The sequence below is a fragment of the Populus trichocarpa genome, chromosome 11 (genome assembly GCF_000002775.5).
Source record: "Populus trichocarpa isolate Nisqually-1 chromosome 11, P.trichocarpa_v4.1, whole genome shotgun sequence".
In the NCBI taxonomy this organism is placed as follows: Eukaryota; Viridiplantae; Streptophyta; class Magnoliopsida; order Malpighiales; family Salicaceae; genus Populus; species Populus trichocarpa.
The window spans coordinates 15,829,433-15,845,686 of record NC_037295.2 but is presented as its reverse complement, the minus strand read 5'-3'; the positions used below and the strand labels follow the sequence as shown (position 1 = coordinate 15,845,686).

Genomic DNA, 16,254 nt, shown 5'->3' with positions numbered 1-16,254 from the left:
TCTTCATCGATTATTGTTTTGGGCAATTGGAGTAATAGGCTTCGACCGGTTCTTACAAATAAGCCAGCTGGTTCATTAGATGTTACTGAATTTTAATAGCAGTTTATTAAGATCCATGTTTTGCTCACTTTCACAATTACCCGCGGCGTAGCGAGGAAAAACCAGCTAGTTTATGTAAAATTTATTGGAAGCATATTTTGGAGAGTCAATAGTTTACTTGCTAGCTGAATATTATTGTATGAAAAGTAGTTTTTTAAAATTATTTTTTAAATTTCTCATGTTTATTTATTATTAAAGAAGTTGATTAATAAAAAATATTTTTCAATTAAAAAAATTAAATTTGATTTGATTTCTAGAAAAATATTTTCCTTTTATTTTGGATGAAATATAAGTTCCAGAAGTTGTAAATATTAAAAAATATCATGTTATTTATTGATTATATAAAATTTGTTCTTTAATCTTTTCATTTCTAAATTTGTTTTTCAGTTTTATCTCTTAGAATTTAATTTAATTTAATTTTTATATTAACTTTGATCCTTTTTATTTTGATTTCTATTTGTTTTATTTGAAATAATTTATAAAATTAGCTCTCTTTTTTTTTCATTTTCAACCTCCTCCAACTTTTTATCTGTTAGTTTCGATCTCCATTCTTTTAATAAACTTGAAAAAAAAAATTAATAAATTATTTTTCAGTTCATTTTTTATGGCATAGTCAAACACTAAAAAATATTTTTTAATTTATTTTTCATGACATTGTCAATTATCAAAAAATAATCTAATTTTCAGAAATTATTTTTCTATAAAAACTACTTTTCAAAAAAAAACTATTTTCCAGCAAACAAATATATATTTATTGTAACTTGATAACGTGAAATACCCAATACACCTTTTTACGAACCATATAAACAAGTTCGAGTAAAAGACATAGGTTTTTAAGCACCAAATAATCAATTTAATGAAAATAGGTATAACATTTTATTTAAGTTTTGGATCGTGTTTAAATTTTATAAGGAGATTTTACTGTTTTATCACTCTGTTCTACAATGTTTTCAATTAAACTTAGAAGATATTGTTTTTTCAATTTTATTAATTTTACTAGTTAAATATGGATTTTGCCTTTATTTTTTTTTATCTGCTCAGGGTTTTTTTTTTTTTTTTTTCCTCTTTTTAGTTTAGGTTAGTGAGGGACCTATTTAAACCATTATAAGCCTTTTTGTTTCAAAACAAATGATGGCAGACTATTTTTATTAAGAATAAACAGTATGATTAGGATTCCTTGGACCCTTTTCATGACTTATGTTTTATTTTTTATTCCTAATCTGAATTACTTCAGGCTACGTAAATTCCTATATGTTTAACATAACAACTAAAAAGCTAGCTAGACAGGATCCATGTCGATCTGTATCATTTAAATTCTGCCTGAACTTTTCATTTAGCCCATCGCATTCAAATCTTATTGTTTAGCTTACGGTGGCGATGCATTTAATGAATTACTCCGTAGGTTATTAAGTTCTGGGCAGTCAGAGAGCTGCCGTAGAACCATTCAATGATATGGTCTACTGCCTCTGACTATCTTCCACTGGGAGGCAAGAGCCCGGACTTTGAATCCTTCACGTAAACAAAGAGAATAGCTGAGGTAGTAGGAATTGACTATTTGACTCATTATCCCTCGTTGAAAACTAGACTGCCAACTCGTGTTATTGGAACCGATTTAAATTTTTTTAACATGAAAAGGAGATTTTCAGGTTATGATAGTGTTTCTAAATAAACAAAAATAACCTGACAATTAGATCATTAACTTTACTATATCTAATAAAATCAGTTAATTTAATAATATAATTTAAATCGGAGGCAATAATAGAAAATGAACCATATATAAAAAAATATTTGGCAATAATTAACTAAAAAATGAGTCATTGATATCGTACTTGTAAGGAGAAGAAATAAAAGATCGTTGGAGACCCACTACCACTCCACCATAGACATCACCTAAAACGAAAAGAGTTTGTTGAGATGATTCAAATTCCACTACAAAAGGATGCAAGATGATATCAAAAGAAATTGCATGGTTCACTAAAGCAATGCCCTAGAAAAAGCAAACTAAACAAAACACAATGAATTAAGTATTTAACAAAGGATGTAGAAAGCATATAAAAAAAACAGAGTCCAATCTCAAATAAAATAATATTAAAGGTTAAAATTGAAAAAATATTAGCTTAAAAGAATGATAAAAAAAAAAAAACAAAGCAACTCTTAGCGAACATCCTTAAGCTGAGTTAATTTTTCAAATTACAACTCATGAAATTCCAAAATAGGCTTAACCAAGAAGCTCAAATTCAAATCAATTCAATGTTGAAGGATGAAATTAAGTGTAAAAAATACCAAACTAAAAAATTTAGGAAAGCAAAAAAAAAATTAAAAGAATGAGGATAAATTTGATAGGAAAAAAATGATTGAGGGTGAAATTGTCAAAAAAATTACATTATAAAAATGATCTCAGATGACATAAATAACAATTAAAAGAATGAGGACAAAATAAGAAAAAAATTTAAAAATCAAATGAGGATGAAATAGAAACAAATTTTGAGTTTCATAAGTTATTTCATATAAAACAAATATTAACCAAAAGATCAGAGACTAAATAAAAAACAAAGAGAAGTAAAAAAAATCAAATGAGGATGAAATTAAAACAAATTTTGATTTTCATAAATTATTTGAAATTAAAAAAAATATCAACCAAAAGATTAGGGACAAAATCAAGAACAAAGAGAAGCTAAGGGGGTGATTTGAAACTTTAAAAGGCGGGGCGCAAGAATTGAGAGAGAGAGAGAGGAAAAAAAAGACTGTCGGAACCAAACTGGAGCTTCGTTTTCTACACACACCATCGTTACATGGGGAACACACCAAGACGAATCTAAAGACGTTCTACTATAAAATGACATTTTTGGTTGCCAAAATCAGCTGCATATGTCGTCCAAAGACAGTGAAGCGACTGACGTGTGCTTAGCATGCATCAACGAATTTTTTAAAGTCCCTTTAATTTATTAAAAGACAAAACTAACCCTCACTTTATCCAATACAAAAAAAAAACCAATAATACAAACCCTGAGTGGTGTAACTCAACTGATCAGGCCCTAGGTTTGCTCTCTAGAAATCACCAGTTCGAGTCCCACAAACCTTAGGGCCACTGGAGGCTTATATGGTCGTTAACTTCAGAGCCAGAAAATTAGTTAAGGTGCGCGCAAGCTAGCCTGAACACCCACATTAATAAATAAATAAATAACCAACAATACAATAACAAAAATGCCCTCAGATACAAGACATAAAAAAATAAATCCCTAGGCATTTACCTATACAAGGTTAAATTAGTTATTTTATTGTATACTTTATTAGTAAAAATATAATCTACTCTTCAATGACACCTAATAATGTATTAATCTTAATAATATTTAGGATAATTTACTATACATTTTAAAAGGCAAATACTTTTCCTGATTAATTTAAATATATCAAAATGCTACATTATAAAGACAATCTATCCGCAACCTTTAGCCTACAGTTTTTTGTTTTTTTTTTTAAAGGACAAGAAGATAAATTCATTGTTGTCGTCCATGCTGAAATGTGTCGAGTGAAAATGTGAAAATACAAGAAAAAGACATCTAAGACTTTCCAACACATAAATCATAGCTAACTTCATTATATTTTCGAATGTCTTTCAAAATTGGACCTAACACCTTCACGCCATTAATGCCCAGGTTACAATTCAGTTGATCATTTTCCCAAGTTCAGATTGAATACACGTGATTCTGTCTCGCAACAGAAGCAATCTACCATGAAAGGAACCACAAAAAAAACTTTGGAAAGACTGCTTTTCTTGTGCTCTTTTGTTCTCTCCAGCATAAGAACCTCTACTACTCTGGACACTGTAACTCCTAGTCAACCCATCAGTGATGGCCAGACGATAGTTTCACCAGGTGAAAGCTTTGAACTTGGATTTTTCAGCCCAGGTAGTTCAAGAAATCGATATTTAGGAATTTGGTACAAGAAGATATCCATGGGGACTGTTGTGTGGGTAGCTAATAGAGAAGCACCGCTTTTTGATCATTTGGGGGTGCTAAAAGTTACTCCACAAGGAAATCTTGTTCTTCTCAATAGCACAAAAGGAATTGTTTGGTCATCAAATACATCAAGAGCAGCAGAGAATATTCCAGATGCAAGGCTTTTGGAGTCTGGTAACCTTGTGGTGGAAGATGGAAATGATGATGGCCCAGATAAGTATTTATGGCAGAGCTTTGATTATCCATGTGATACCTTGCTGCCAGGCATGAAGCTTGGAAGAAACTTGGCTTCTGGTTTTGACTGGTTTTTATCATCTTGGAAGAGCACGGATGATCCTGCTCATGGTGACTTTACATTTCAGATAGATCTTCATGGGGTTCCACAGTTAGTCCTTAAGAAAGGGTCTGTAATACAGTTTAGAGCAGGGTCATGGAATGGCATTCGTTGGTCTGGGGCTCAAGCAATGGTGAGAAATCCAGTATACACATACGAATTCGTATCAAATGAGACATACGTTTATTACAAATATGAGCTACTGAACAGTTCCGTTTTTTCAAGGATGGTACTGAATGCGTCTGGTGTTTCACAGCGCTTCACCTGGATTGATAGGTCGCATAGTTGGGTGCTTTATTATGTAGTGATAGTTGATCAATGTGACAATTATGCCTTTTGCGGTGCGTATGCTAGTTGTAACATTAACAAATCTCCTGTATGTTCATGCTTGCAAGGATTTGAACCCAAGTCTCCTCGAGATTGGAGTTTCCTAGATTGGTCTGATGGATGTGCTCGAAGGACTCTGTTGGATTGTGATAAAGGAGATGGGTTTTTGAAGCACGCAGGAGTGAAATTGCCAGATACGACTTATGCGTCGGTTAATAAGAGCATTGGACTTGAGAAATGTGGCGAATTGTGTTCTAACAAATGCTCTTGCACGGCATATGCGAACTCAGATGTCAGAGGAGGAGGAAGTGGTTGCATCCTTTGGTTTAGAGACTTGATTGACATAAGAGAATTCTCTGATGGTGGGCAGGACCTCTATATCCGAGTGGCTGCCTCAGAACTAGGTATCCATCCTACCTTGATGTTCTTCCTACTTTCTAGATTTGATTATAGCATTCCAATTGACCATATTTTATACATTCTATTGAGATAATGATTAGCTGAGAAACCCTTGCAGAAGCAGTGCCAAGGGTCAAACTTGCAGAAACAGGGAGAAAATTGGCTAACTAATTCTGTTTGTTCTTTCTTTGCTGCAGGGAATATTGGGGCAAAAAGAAGCTCCAATGACAAGAAGCTACTGGGAATCATATTTGGCTCCGTTATTTTCATAGCAATGCTTGCAATTGGATTAATCTTGTACATCAGGAAAAAGAAAGGTAAGTCTTAGTTGTGGGTGCGTGTTATCTACATTGCAATATGTGAAGGATAAATCAGGTCAAATGGTTAAGTCATTATGTTTGAAATATTGGTGCAATCAAATCTGCTTCTCTTACAGCGAAGACGAAAAATAGCCTGGAAAAGGATTGCGATGATGAAGATGAAAACGAAGTCATGGAGCTGCCAATATTTGATATGAAAACTATTATTAAAGCCACAGAGAACTTTTCGATTGACAAGAAGCTTGGAGAGGGTGGTTTCGGAACTGTTTATAAGGTAATATCATGCTAAGTTTATGTTCTCTAAGATTAAATTTTACGAAGCGAATTTGTGTTTTTGTGATTCTTTCAGGGAAATTTGAACGAGGGGCAGGAAATTGCTGTGAAGAGACTTTCACAGGATTCTGGACAAGGACTGAAAGAGTTCAAAAATGAAGTAATCTTAATTGCTAAACTTCAGCACCGCAATCTTGTAAAGCTTCTCGGCTGTTGCGTCGAAAGAGATGAAAGAATGTTAATCTACGAATACATGCCCAATAAAAGCTTGGACTACTTCATTTTTGGTTAGAATCTCCTCAGCGTGACAGCAGTTCTATCATAATCTTTGTTATTCATATTTTTATGTTTTTTTGGCATGAGAATTTAGGTATAAAATATAACTTCCATCAGAAATTCTCCAGATGAATCAAGAAGGAAAGAACTGGATTGGCATAACCGCATCAACATTATCAATGGAATTGCTAGAGGACTTCTTTATCTTCATCAAGACTCTAGACTGAGGATTATCCATAGAGATCTTAAAGCCAGCAACGTTTTGCTAGATAGTAAGATGGACCCGAAGATTTCAGATTTTGGCTTGGCTAGAATGTTTGGCGGAGATGAAACCGAGGCAAACACAAAAAAAGTTGTAGGAACATAGTTAAGTATGCCTAGGGTACCATAACCTCTCCATGGCTTGTGTCTAATATTTTATTTTTTTATCACTAAAATCTTCCTCTTTTTTGCAGTGGTTACATGTCCCCTGAATATGCAATTGATGGGCTCTTCTCAGTGAAATCAGATGTCTTTAGCTTCGGTGTTTTAGTACTAGAGATAGTGAGTGGAAGGAAAAACAGAGGATTTAACCATCCAGATCATCAACACAATCTTCTTGGACATGTACGCACAGGGAGCTGTAGATGAGCTCTCCAAAGTCTACTAATAATATTCATGGCCTGGAAATATGTGAATGGGATCGAACAAACTGACGTATATATGTTGTTCATGTGTTTCAGGCTTGGAGATTGTGGATGGAAGAGAGGCCACTGGAACTAATTGATGATATTCTAGGTGAATCCTGTGCTCTTTCTGAAGTGCTGCGATGCATTCATGTGGCTCTTTTGTGTGTGCAGCAACGACCTGACGACAGGCCATCCATGTCAACAGTGGTTCTCATGTTTGGTAGTGACACGATGTTGCCACAACCAAAGCAACCTGGTTTTTTTACAGAAAGGAACGTGGTTGAAGCAGAATCTTCCGCAAGCAAGAATGATTCATCAACAAAAAACGAAATCACCATTTCATTATTAGAGCCACGGTAGAAATGGGGTTAAAATATCTATTACTTTTTACAAAAGAAAGTCATCCATGCAGTGATAATCTCTCTGTGTCAACACTGTTATGATTTTCTGGTTATCTGTACAGGGATTTAGAGCTTACTTAGGATTATAAATACATACATATATATTTTGTTACTTGTTATTCGAAAATATGTATGATATGGTTTTTGAAATCCTTGAACTCTGTCTTTTCTTTTGAATTCTTGAATCAAACTGACCGCAAACTTCTTGCTTTGTTGAAACCTTGTGGGCATGGGTATATCAGAAACTGATATCACCTACCTGGTATAACAAGAACTTGTACAGGAGGCAGACACCTGAAGAAAGTCTTTGCAGATTCACGTGGTAGACCTTCGGACAATTGAAGAAGACAGTCAACTGCTCCTTGTCAATTGAACAGCCTGTCGAGTGATCAATTTTTTAATCCCACCAGGTAGCTCAGATAAATTTCTTTCTTTTCCATCTGTTGTGTTGTACAAGTTGATAACCATGGATTCAGGTTGCATGAGAGACTTTTCAAATCTGATCAAGCCCCGTATTGTCAGTTCGGAATTTAAATATTTCTTCCCACTTCATTTATTTGTTGGATGAAAAGAGAGGATGATTGTGAGGGGTCCAGTATGAAAAAGAAGGAAGCAAACTTGAAAATAAAATATTACAGAAAAAACACAGAGGTAAATTAATATACATAATTTTTGCTGTACATTTTGTGTATTTCTATAAATTAATTTATAATTAATTAAATAAGTTTTCAAAATATTAACAACATATATACTAATTGAGGAGAAGAATTCATTGTTCCCTCCTCACGTAGCATTCGTATTTCTATTTATTTTTTTTAATTTTTTTTGTTATTTTAAGGTTTAAAAATTTATTTTTCAATTTATTCTTCAATAAATTTACTTATCCTAGTCTCATGATTCGGGCTGTAGGTTTGGTGGGTTAATTCAGGTTTTTTTATCCTTCTTTTTAGTTGATTTTCTTTCCAAATCTCATCATTCTACATTTGGTTGATTTGGGATTAGACTTTATAATTTTTTTTATTTGTTTTCTATGAGGTTATCATAGTCTCATTACCTGTATCCTAGGTTTGCGTGTTAACCCGAGTTAACTCAGGTACCCGGGTTGCGAGTTTGGCAGGTTAAGTTTGGTTTTTTTGTCTTTTTTAGTTGATTTTCTTCCCAAATCCGATCCTTTCATATTTGGTTTATTTGGAACTATACTTTATCATTTCTTTTTATTTGTTTTCTATGAGGTTATTTTGTATTATTACTTGGGTCACGAGTTTGGCGAGTTAATCCGGGTTGACTCGTGTATTCTTTTGTGTCTTTTATTTATTTAATTTTTTTTCAATTTCATCCTTCAACATTAGATTTATTGGGAATTGAGCTTTATAATTTGTTTTGATTTACTTTCTATGAAGTTATCCCAGTTACATGAACCAAGTTATGGGTTTGGCGGGTTAACCTAGGTTGACTCAAGTTGTTTGTTTATTGGTCTTTTTTTAATTGAATCTTTTTTTTTTCAATTTCATCTTTCAACATTGGATTGATGGAGAATTGAGTTTCATAATTTGTTTTGATTTTCTTTCTATTAGGTCATCTTGATCCCATGATCTGGGTTGCTGATTTGGTACGGTAATCCGGGTTGATTGAGTCGAATTAATATGTTTTTGTCTCAATATTTTTTTAAAAAAAATGTTGTCTTAAATATCTTTTTAGTCAAACTATGTGTTAATGATAGTTTAGGTTGTTTTTGAACTCGTCAAGATAACCAGATCATATCAAATTAATTTTTATATGATTTAATTTTTTTTACTAGAAAACTCATTAGTAAAACCTTGATATTGTTTTATGTTAAAAATAATTGATCTGTAGAGTCTGAGTAGCACAAGAAATAATCAAGTTATTATTAAAATGTAAGATAAGAAAGTTCCTGTATGGTAACTAATGAATAGCTAACACGAGTTCACCTAATCCCACTTGTTTAAAAAGATACAGCAATTTTTTAAACAAGTGAAAAATTAATTTTGGCGAATTCAAAATTAATACTTAAAGAAAGCTTAGGCTTATAATTGAAGGTAGATATTGATAATTTTAACTAGAAGTCAAACCTTACCGACATCCAAATTCGTAAAACAAAACATCAAATCAAAATTAGAAAAACAATTCCAACAACAGTAGAGCATTCATCACCCATTAAGCCCAGCTCCATTATCGGGTCTACTGTCAAATCAAAGCAGCAGATAAATTCATTAGAACCCGTTTGTTTGTTGGAAAGTATTTTTTTTTAAAGTAAATTATAAAAAAATAAATTATTTTCTGATGTTTGATAGTGTAATGAAAAATAAGTTGGAAAACACTTTCCAGTGTTTGGTTATGTTATGGAAAATGAGCTGGAAAATAATTTATTAATGTTTTGTTTTTCTCAAGTTTATTAAAATAATAAGAAACAAATCTTACAAATTAAAAAGTTGAATGAGAATGAAATTAAAAAAAATATAATTTCATAAGTTATCTCAAATAAAATAAAAAATAATCAAAATAATAGAGATCAAATCTAAAAAATAAAAAAAAAATGAAAGATGAAGAAATTAAAATAATAATAATTAACATTTCATAAATTATTTCAAATAAAATAAGTAACAATTAAAAGAATGAGTACCAAACTTGATACATAAAACATTTCAATAAAAAAATATAAGGGAAAAACAAATAACAATTATAAAAATGAGGACCAAAGTTAATATAAAAATTAAATTTTAAAAGATGAAATTGAAAAATAAATATTCAAAACAAAATATATATAGCAATCAAAAGTTTGAGGACCAAATTTGATATAATCAACAAATAATATGATATTTTTAAATTTTTCACAACTTCCGAAAAGTGTTTTCCGCCCAAATTTTCCAGGAAAACACTTTCCTGGAAACCAAGTCAAATTTTCCTTTGACTGGAAAGTGTTTTTCGTTAACCAACTTTTCTAATTGCAAACAAACACATGAAAGTTTGGAAAGTGATTTCCCGGAAAGTGAATTTCGGGAAACAAACATATCCTAGGTAGAATTTAAGATTGGGGTAACGTTGTTTTTAAATTTTTTTTATTTAAAAATATATTAAAATATTTTTTTATAATATTAATACATTAAAACGATTCAAAAATATTAAAAATTTAATTTTAAGCAAATAAAAATTTTTGAAATTTAGATAATGCGATTTGGAGCACAATTCCAAATAGCCTTTTAGGATGTGTTTGTTTACATGGTGTGGCTGTGTTTTTTTTTTAAAATAATTTTTTTTTGCTTCATATTAATTTTTTTATGCTTTTTAATCATTTTGTATGCTAATATTAAAAATAAATTTTAAAAAATAAATTAACATTATTTTGATGCATTTTCAAACGAAAAACATTTTAAAAAAAGCAACTGCAACTGCAATGCCAAAAACTACCTTAATCATTAGAAAAAAAATATGTTGGATCCGATATTAAATTTTGTTTTTTTATTATTATTACTGTTATTATAAATATTATCATCACAACTATTATTATTATTATTAACTTAATTATTATTATCATCATCCTTATCATTCCTATCATTAATAATATCATTATTATTATTATTATTATTAATATCATCATCATCATCATCATCATCATTAAAAAAATAAAAACCTTGGACTTGATTTGAAGGATAGAATTGAAAATTATAAGAACTTTGACAAAAGGATCAAGGAAAACAATAAAAAATCAAAAGAAAAGGGACCAAATTGAAATCATTATTATTCTCATTAAAAAAAAATCATAAACTTGTTTTGAAGAATAAAATTGAAAGCAATAAAAACTTTTACAAAAAAACAAAGAAAAAAAATTAGAATTAAAGGCAGAGAAACCGAATCGAAACATATTATATATATAAATTAAAAATTAAGGGTTAAATTAAAAATAAATAAAACTTTAACAAAATAAAAAATAACAAAAATACAAAAATTAAAACTAAAATTACTGAATTTGAAATAACAAGACAATGAGGATTTGGGTTAGGTAGTAGCTTAGCAGGGGTGCTTGGACAGAAAGCAAGAAATCTTCTAGTTAAGTCAAGAAATATCTGATTTCTTTTGACATTATATGCTTAAAATGGGGATTTATACTCAAATTATTTCCAAAACTCAAACTTAAGCCAAGAATATATTATTTACATATGCTGAAAAAAAAATATACTGTATACAAATGAAAAGCTCAATAAAAAAAGAAGTAAAACACAGAAAAGAATCTGCAGTTCCATCTCTGGAGAAGAAACAAAGCCTAAGATACAGTTGCTATGCCCCAACCCCAGGTACATAGCATCAAATAGAACTAGTTCTTCGATCATAGCAATTAAAATGAGAATTTCTTTCAGGAAGACGATATAACGATCCTTTGTTTTTGCTGCTGCAAAAGAGAAGTTGTATACATTTAGTGTTTTGTTGAAGATTACAACAGGGAAGGATGTGTTCTAGAGGAGAACCTTTTTTTGTCAAGTAATGTCTACCGCGGTTCAAACACTGTGAAGCTGATGTCATTCCTAGAAGCTGATCGAATACTGCTTGATGAAGTCTCCGGTTCAGGAAAATTTCTTTCTGTGTAAAAACCAGGCTGTTTTGGCTGAGGCAGTGAAATCTCACTGCTCAACATTACTACCACAGTTGACATGCTTGGCCTATCATCGGGTCGTTGTTGCACGCATAAAAGACCAACCTGAATGTGTCTTAGGATTTCAGATAAAGAAGAAGAGTCATCAATCGTTATATTCATCAGCTCCAATGGCCTCCCTTCATTCCACAGTTTCCATGCCTGCAACATATTAGAAGAATAAGTTCTTCAAATTCGTTCTCCTACTACTGGAATTGAGCTAATTCCCAAAAAAAAAAAAATAGAGTAAAGAAACATTGCCAAAAACACGTCATATCATTTGGAGAGGTCTTAGCAGAATTGAAAATGCAACTTGACATCTTTCATATCACTATTTATACTTACATGCCCAAGAAGGTTGTGGTTGTGATCAGGGTGGTAAAATCCTCTGTTTTTCTTCCCACTCACTATCTCGAGTACTAAAACACCAAAGCTAAAGACGTCAGATTTGATTGAGAAGAGCCCATCGACTGCATACTCGGGAGAGATATAGCCACTGGAAACAACATTGAAAAGTTAAATTAAACTTCATTTCATTTTCTTTCTTGGCCGCTGAAAGAAAAGAAGAGGGAAAACAGAATGAATGGTGTAACAAAGTGCTGGTATACATACTAGGTTCCCACGATCCTATTAGTATTGGCCTCTATTTGATCTCCCCCAAATATTCTAGCCATGCCAAAATCTGATATTTTTGGGTTCATAGAATTGTCTAGAAGCACATTGCTGGCTTTGAGATCCCTATGGATAATCCTCAATCTGGAGTCTTGGTGAAGATAAAGAAGCCCCCTTGCAATGCCGCCAATTATGTTCATGTGTGTTTGCCAATCAAGTAGGTTTCTGCTTTTTTTATCTGAAAAATTCCTCGACAAAATTAGTCCAATCATGACTTATTGAAACTATAATGCAAGGAGAACAGACGATATATCCATGTTTACAGCAGAACGAACCGAATATAAAGTTGTCCAAGCTTTTATTTGGCATGTACTCGTAGATTAACATTCTTTCATCTCCTTCAATGCAACAACCAAGAAGCTTTACAAGATTGCGGTGCTGAAGTTTGGCAATCAATATAACTTCATTTTTGAACTCTTTCAGTCCCTGTCCAGAATTCTTTGAAAGCCTTTTCACTGCTATTTCTTGTCCATCGGTCAATGTTCCCTGAATGTTCAACAAAAGTCAACAAACCCACTCTTGAATTAACTTATATTGGCAGTATGATGCAATTTTACCTTGTATACAGATCCAAAACCACCTTCTCCCAGTTTGTTATTGTATGAAAAGTAATCTGTGGCATTCTTTATAGTAATAAAATCGAATGCCGGTAACTCCATATCATCCTTCCTGCCGCTCTCATCCTTCAAATTATCAATGCGGATGCTTGACGTGTAGGCTAAATAGTTCAAGATTAATTAGCCGTTAACAATTATTTATTAGAAACAAAATGAGTTAAATCGGTATCCACAGTCAAGCAACAACTGGCTTTGTTACGAAATTGGCAATTGATCTCATTTAATCCTTTATTTGCATGCTAATCCTGTTTAATTTGTGATACAAAATCAACAACCTTTTTTTACCTTGTCTAGTCTTCCTTCTTCTCCTCATGTACAACATGAATCCTAATACAAGCAACACCACAGCAGAAATCAGTGTGCCAATAATGATCCTCCGTCGCTTCCTCTTACTCGAACTTTTCTTTTCATAACTACCTGAAACATTGGAAGAGTAGAAGACTATTCAGTAGACAGCCTGACAAGTTCGAATATAAGCTGTCATTGGATGACTCCAAACTTGCAAGATTTATCCTGTTCTTACATCATTCAAAATTAGTTTTAGATGTTCGCATCATAAGTAGTTCCTTAAAAGAAAGTAAAGCAGAAGAAAGACTAAAAATATGATGAAGTAAGGAAACATACTTAGTTCTGAAGCAGCCATTCGTATGTAGAGATCCTGCCCACCAAGCGGAAGATGTTTAGTGTCCCTGAGGTCATCAAACCAAAGGTAGCAGCCACTTGCTCCTCTTCTAATATCTGAATTTCCGTAGGCCACACACGAGCAGTTTGAAAGGCACATATTCCTACATTCAACTAGGCTCATGCTAGTATTCACCCAGGAATCAGACATGTCTGGCAATTTGACACCAGTGAGCTGCAGAAATCCATCTCCATTTTTACAACCAAGCTGAGTTCGTCTAACACAACCACCAGACCAATCTTGTTTATTCCAGCTCTCAGGAGTTCTTGGTATGAAACTTTCCAAGCAGGAACAGACGGCTCCATTACTGTTGCTGCAAATACCGTTGGCACGACACAAGGTATAAGTGTCACACTGATCAATCTGCACTACAGAGTAAGATCCCCAAAGATTAGTTTGAGTTATCCATGTGAGACGCTGTGGTGTGCCCGAAGGATTTATCACCAACCTTGATGGAACTGAACTGTTTAGAAGATCAAACGTGTAATAGGACTCGGTGGCAGTTGAAACAAATTGTTCTCCGTAAACAGTATTCGATATCGTTTCGGGGACTCCTCCCCAACGGAAACCGTTCCATATGCCAGTTCGATATAAAATTTCAAGACCCCTCATAAGCAGCATCTGGTTATATCCGCGAGGATCCAACCGAAATGTAAAATCACCTCGAGCAGGATCATCTGCACTCTTCCAAGATGATATATACCTATCAAGACCAGTCACCAAATTTTTTCCCCACTTCATGCCTGGAAGTAAGGTTTCACTCGGATAATCAAAGCTTTGCCACAAAAAGTTATCCGGGTTGTTGTCATTTCCATCTTTCACGGCAAGATTTCCCGAATCCAAGAGCTGTACAACAGGGTTCTGGGCAGTTCTTGAGACATTAGATGACCAAACAGCATAATTAGTGCCATTGAACAGAACGAGAACTCCTTGACCAGTTACATTTAGTACTCCTAGCCGATTCAAGAGTGGTTGTTCTCTGTTGGCCACCCAAACAACAGTTCCAGGGGTTATTTTATTGTACCATATCCCCAAGTATCTATTGCTTGAACTTCCTGGGCTAAAAAATCCCAGCCCAAAACTTCCATCGGCTGAAACTACAGATTCTCCATCTTTTATGGACTGGCCAGGAGCAAGAGTGTCCGATATGGCAGAGATTTTTACATCGGAAATCAAGAGGAAGGTGCACAAAACGATAACTCTAAATCTTTCCATTGATTTTCCCAGTAGGTTTCATTCTGTGCTTTCGCTTTCTATATTGCACATGATAACCACTAGTCTAGACCAATAATACTCTAACTTTGCAAAATCCTTGTGTATTTTACACAAACTTGCAACATAATACTCGTTCCCTTCCAGGAACAGCTAAATTTGTCCTAATTATGGGAACTAAAATCGTGGTGTTGAACAATGCTGTGATCAAATGACAGATGCACTGTTTCTGCCCTCATAAATTGAAATATCACATGTTAGAATTGTATTACTCTTCCTTTGTAATGTCAATGAATCATAGAATCTTCCATTGACAATATGATATAATACCATGTTGAAAATCAAAGATCATATTATCAGGTTTCCTTTTTGACCCGATACCTTAGGCTGAGATTCTAGACTTCCTAGCGGAAACATAGAAGCCGACAAGAAATTTTTAATTCATATAAAAAAAACAAGTCGTCCTCTTTAACCTATGAGACAATTTTCTTGTTTAATGTAAGTGGATTAGTTTAGCTGTTGCTATCAGGAATGGACCCGATGTTTATTATTATTTCTCATTATGTAATGGCAGTAAGAACCGGATCATGCCTACCATTTATGGCTTAATTAATATTTCAAGCTCACCAACTTTATGCGATTGAAATTTAATTATGACCATTTATGAACTGGATCATTAGATCTGAAGCACTCAATCTATAAAAACTATGAAATTTAATTATAAATCAATCAAATATTAAACAATAAGATTGAAAAAAATTCATTTATACAAAAGAATTTTAAATAATACCAATTAAAATAATGAGGATAAAAATTGAAAAACAAAATTAATCTTATATTTGATTGAAGGATGAAATTAAAAACAAAAATCAATTTAGTAAAAGGATCAAAAAATATTCAAAAGAATGAGGATCAAAATTGACATAAAAATAAAAAATAATATTTTGATTGAAAGGTGAAATTGAAAAGAATAATAATTTTTATAAAAAGACCAAGAAAAAAAATAAAAATGAGAACAATGAGGACCAAATTGGAAAACATAATACCATCAATTTGGATTGAATGATGAAATTGAAAACTAATGAAACTTTTATATAAGGGCTAAGGAAAAAAAAATAGAAATTCAAATAATAAAAAACAAAAAACCTTTGGGAAAAGATGAAAAAGCCCTTTGAGACTAGTTTTAATTTTGGTCGTTTTATTGTGCTTTTGAATATATTTTTTTTATATTTATCTAAATACAAAATTACCTCTCATCTTACATGATAATAATAATAATAAAAAAAACTATTTTAAAAGTATCAAATTGGCCCTTAATGCTAGTATTGAAATTTTTTGCTTTTAAAAGGTCTTTTCACGATGAGAAAAAA

General features: G+C 32.4%; 2 protein-coding genes across 4 annotated transcripts; one reads left to right on the top strand and one right to left on the bottom strand.

Annotated features, from left to right (window-relative positions):
- The first annotated feature begins 3,654 nt into the window (after positions 1-3,654).
- LOC112325492 (G-type lectin S-receptor-like serine/threonine-protein kinase At4g27290) lies at positions 3,655-7,208 on the top strand. The gene is made up of 7 exons (XM_024592106.2): positions 3,655-5,123; positions 5,316-5,435; positions 5,555-5,712; positions 5,788-5,998; positions 6,116-6,353; positions 6,443-6,593; positions 6,710-7,208. Exons 1-7 carry the CDS (start codon positions 3,833-3,835, stop codon positions 7,013-7,015), a joined length of 2,475 nt encoding a protein of 824 aa, XP_024447874.2. The 5' UTR covers positions 3,655-3,832; the 3' UTR covers positions 7,016-7,208.
- A 3,978-nt stretch (positions 7,209-11,186) lies between these two features.
- Positions 11,187-15,134, bottom strand: LOC18103404 (G-type lectin S-receptor-like serine/threonine-protein kinase At4g27290). 3 transcript variants are annotated; one of them, XM_052445225.1, is made up of 8 exons: positions 13,615-15,134; positions 13,276-13,407; positions 12,931-13,091; positions 12,649-12,859; positions 12,314-12,551; positions 12,047-12,197; positions 11,538-11,863; positions 11,187-11,461 (listed from the first exon to the last, which is right to left on the bottom strand). In XM_052445225.1, exons 1-7 carry the CDS (start codon positions 14,885-14,887, stop codon positions 11,558-11,560), a joined length of 2,472 nt encoding a protein of 823 aa, XP_052301185.1. In that variant the 5' UTR covers positions 14,888-15,134; the 3' UTR covers positions 11,187-11,461; positions 11,538-11,557. The 3 variants fall into 3 exon arrangements, with proteins under 3 accessions (XP_052301185.1, XP_052301186.1, XP_024437375.2); XM_052445226.1 differs by having other exon boundaries at positions 11,187-11,458; XM_024581607.2 differs by having other exon boundaries at positions 11,187-11,863.
- Between the last annotated feature and the right edge of the window lie 1,120 nt (positions 15,135-16,254).

Bases quoted from the DNA above. Each gene is read 5' to 3' on its own strand.
- LOC112325492 (XM_024592106.2), top strand. From the start codon at position 3,833: ATGAAAGGAACCACAAAAAAAACTTTGGAAAGACTGCTTTTCTTGTGC. The intron at 5,124-5,315 runs GTATCCATCCTA...TCTTTGCTGCAG, and splicing joins AGTGGCTGCCTCAGAACTAG to GGAATATTGGGGCAAAAAGA. The intron at 5,999-6,115 runs GTTAGAATCTCC...GAAATTCTCCAG, and splicing joins CTTGGACTACTTCATTTTTG to ATGAATCAAGAAGGAAAGAA.
- LOC18103404 (XM_024581607.2), bottom strand. From the start codon at position 14,887: ATGGAAAGATTTAGAGTTATCGTTTTGTGCACCTTCCTCTTGATTTCC. The intron at 13,092-13,275 runs GTAAAAAAAGGT...TGAACTATTTAG, and splicing joins AAGAAGGAAGACTAGACAAG to CCTACACGTCAAGCATCCGC. The intron at 12,198-12,313 runs GTATGTATACCA...TGTTGTTTCCAG, and splicing joins AATAGGATCGTGGGAACCTA to TGGCTATATCTCTCCCGAGT.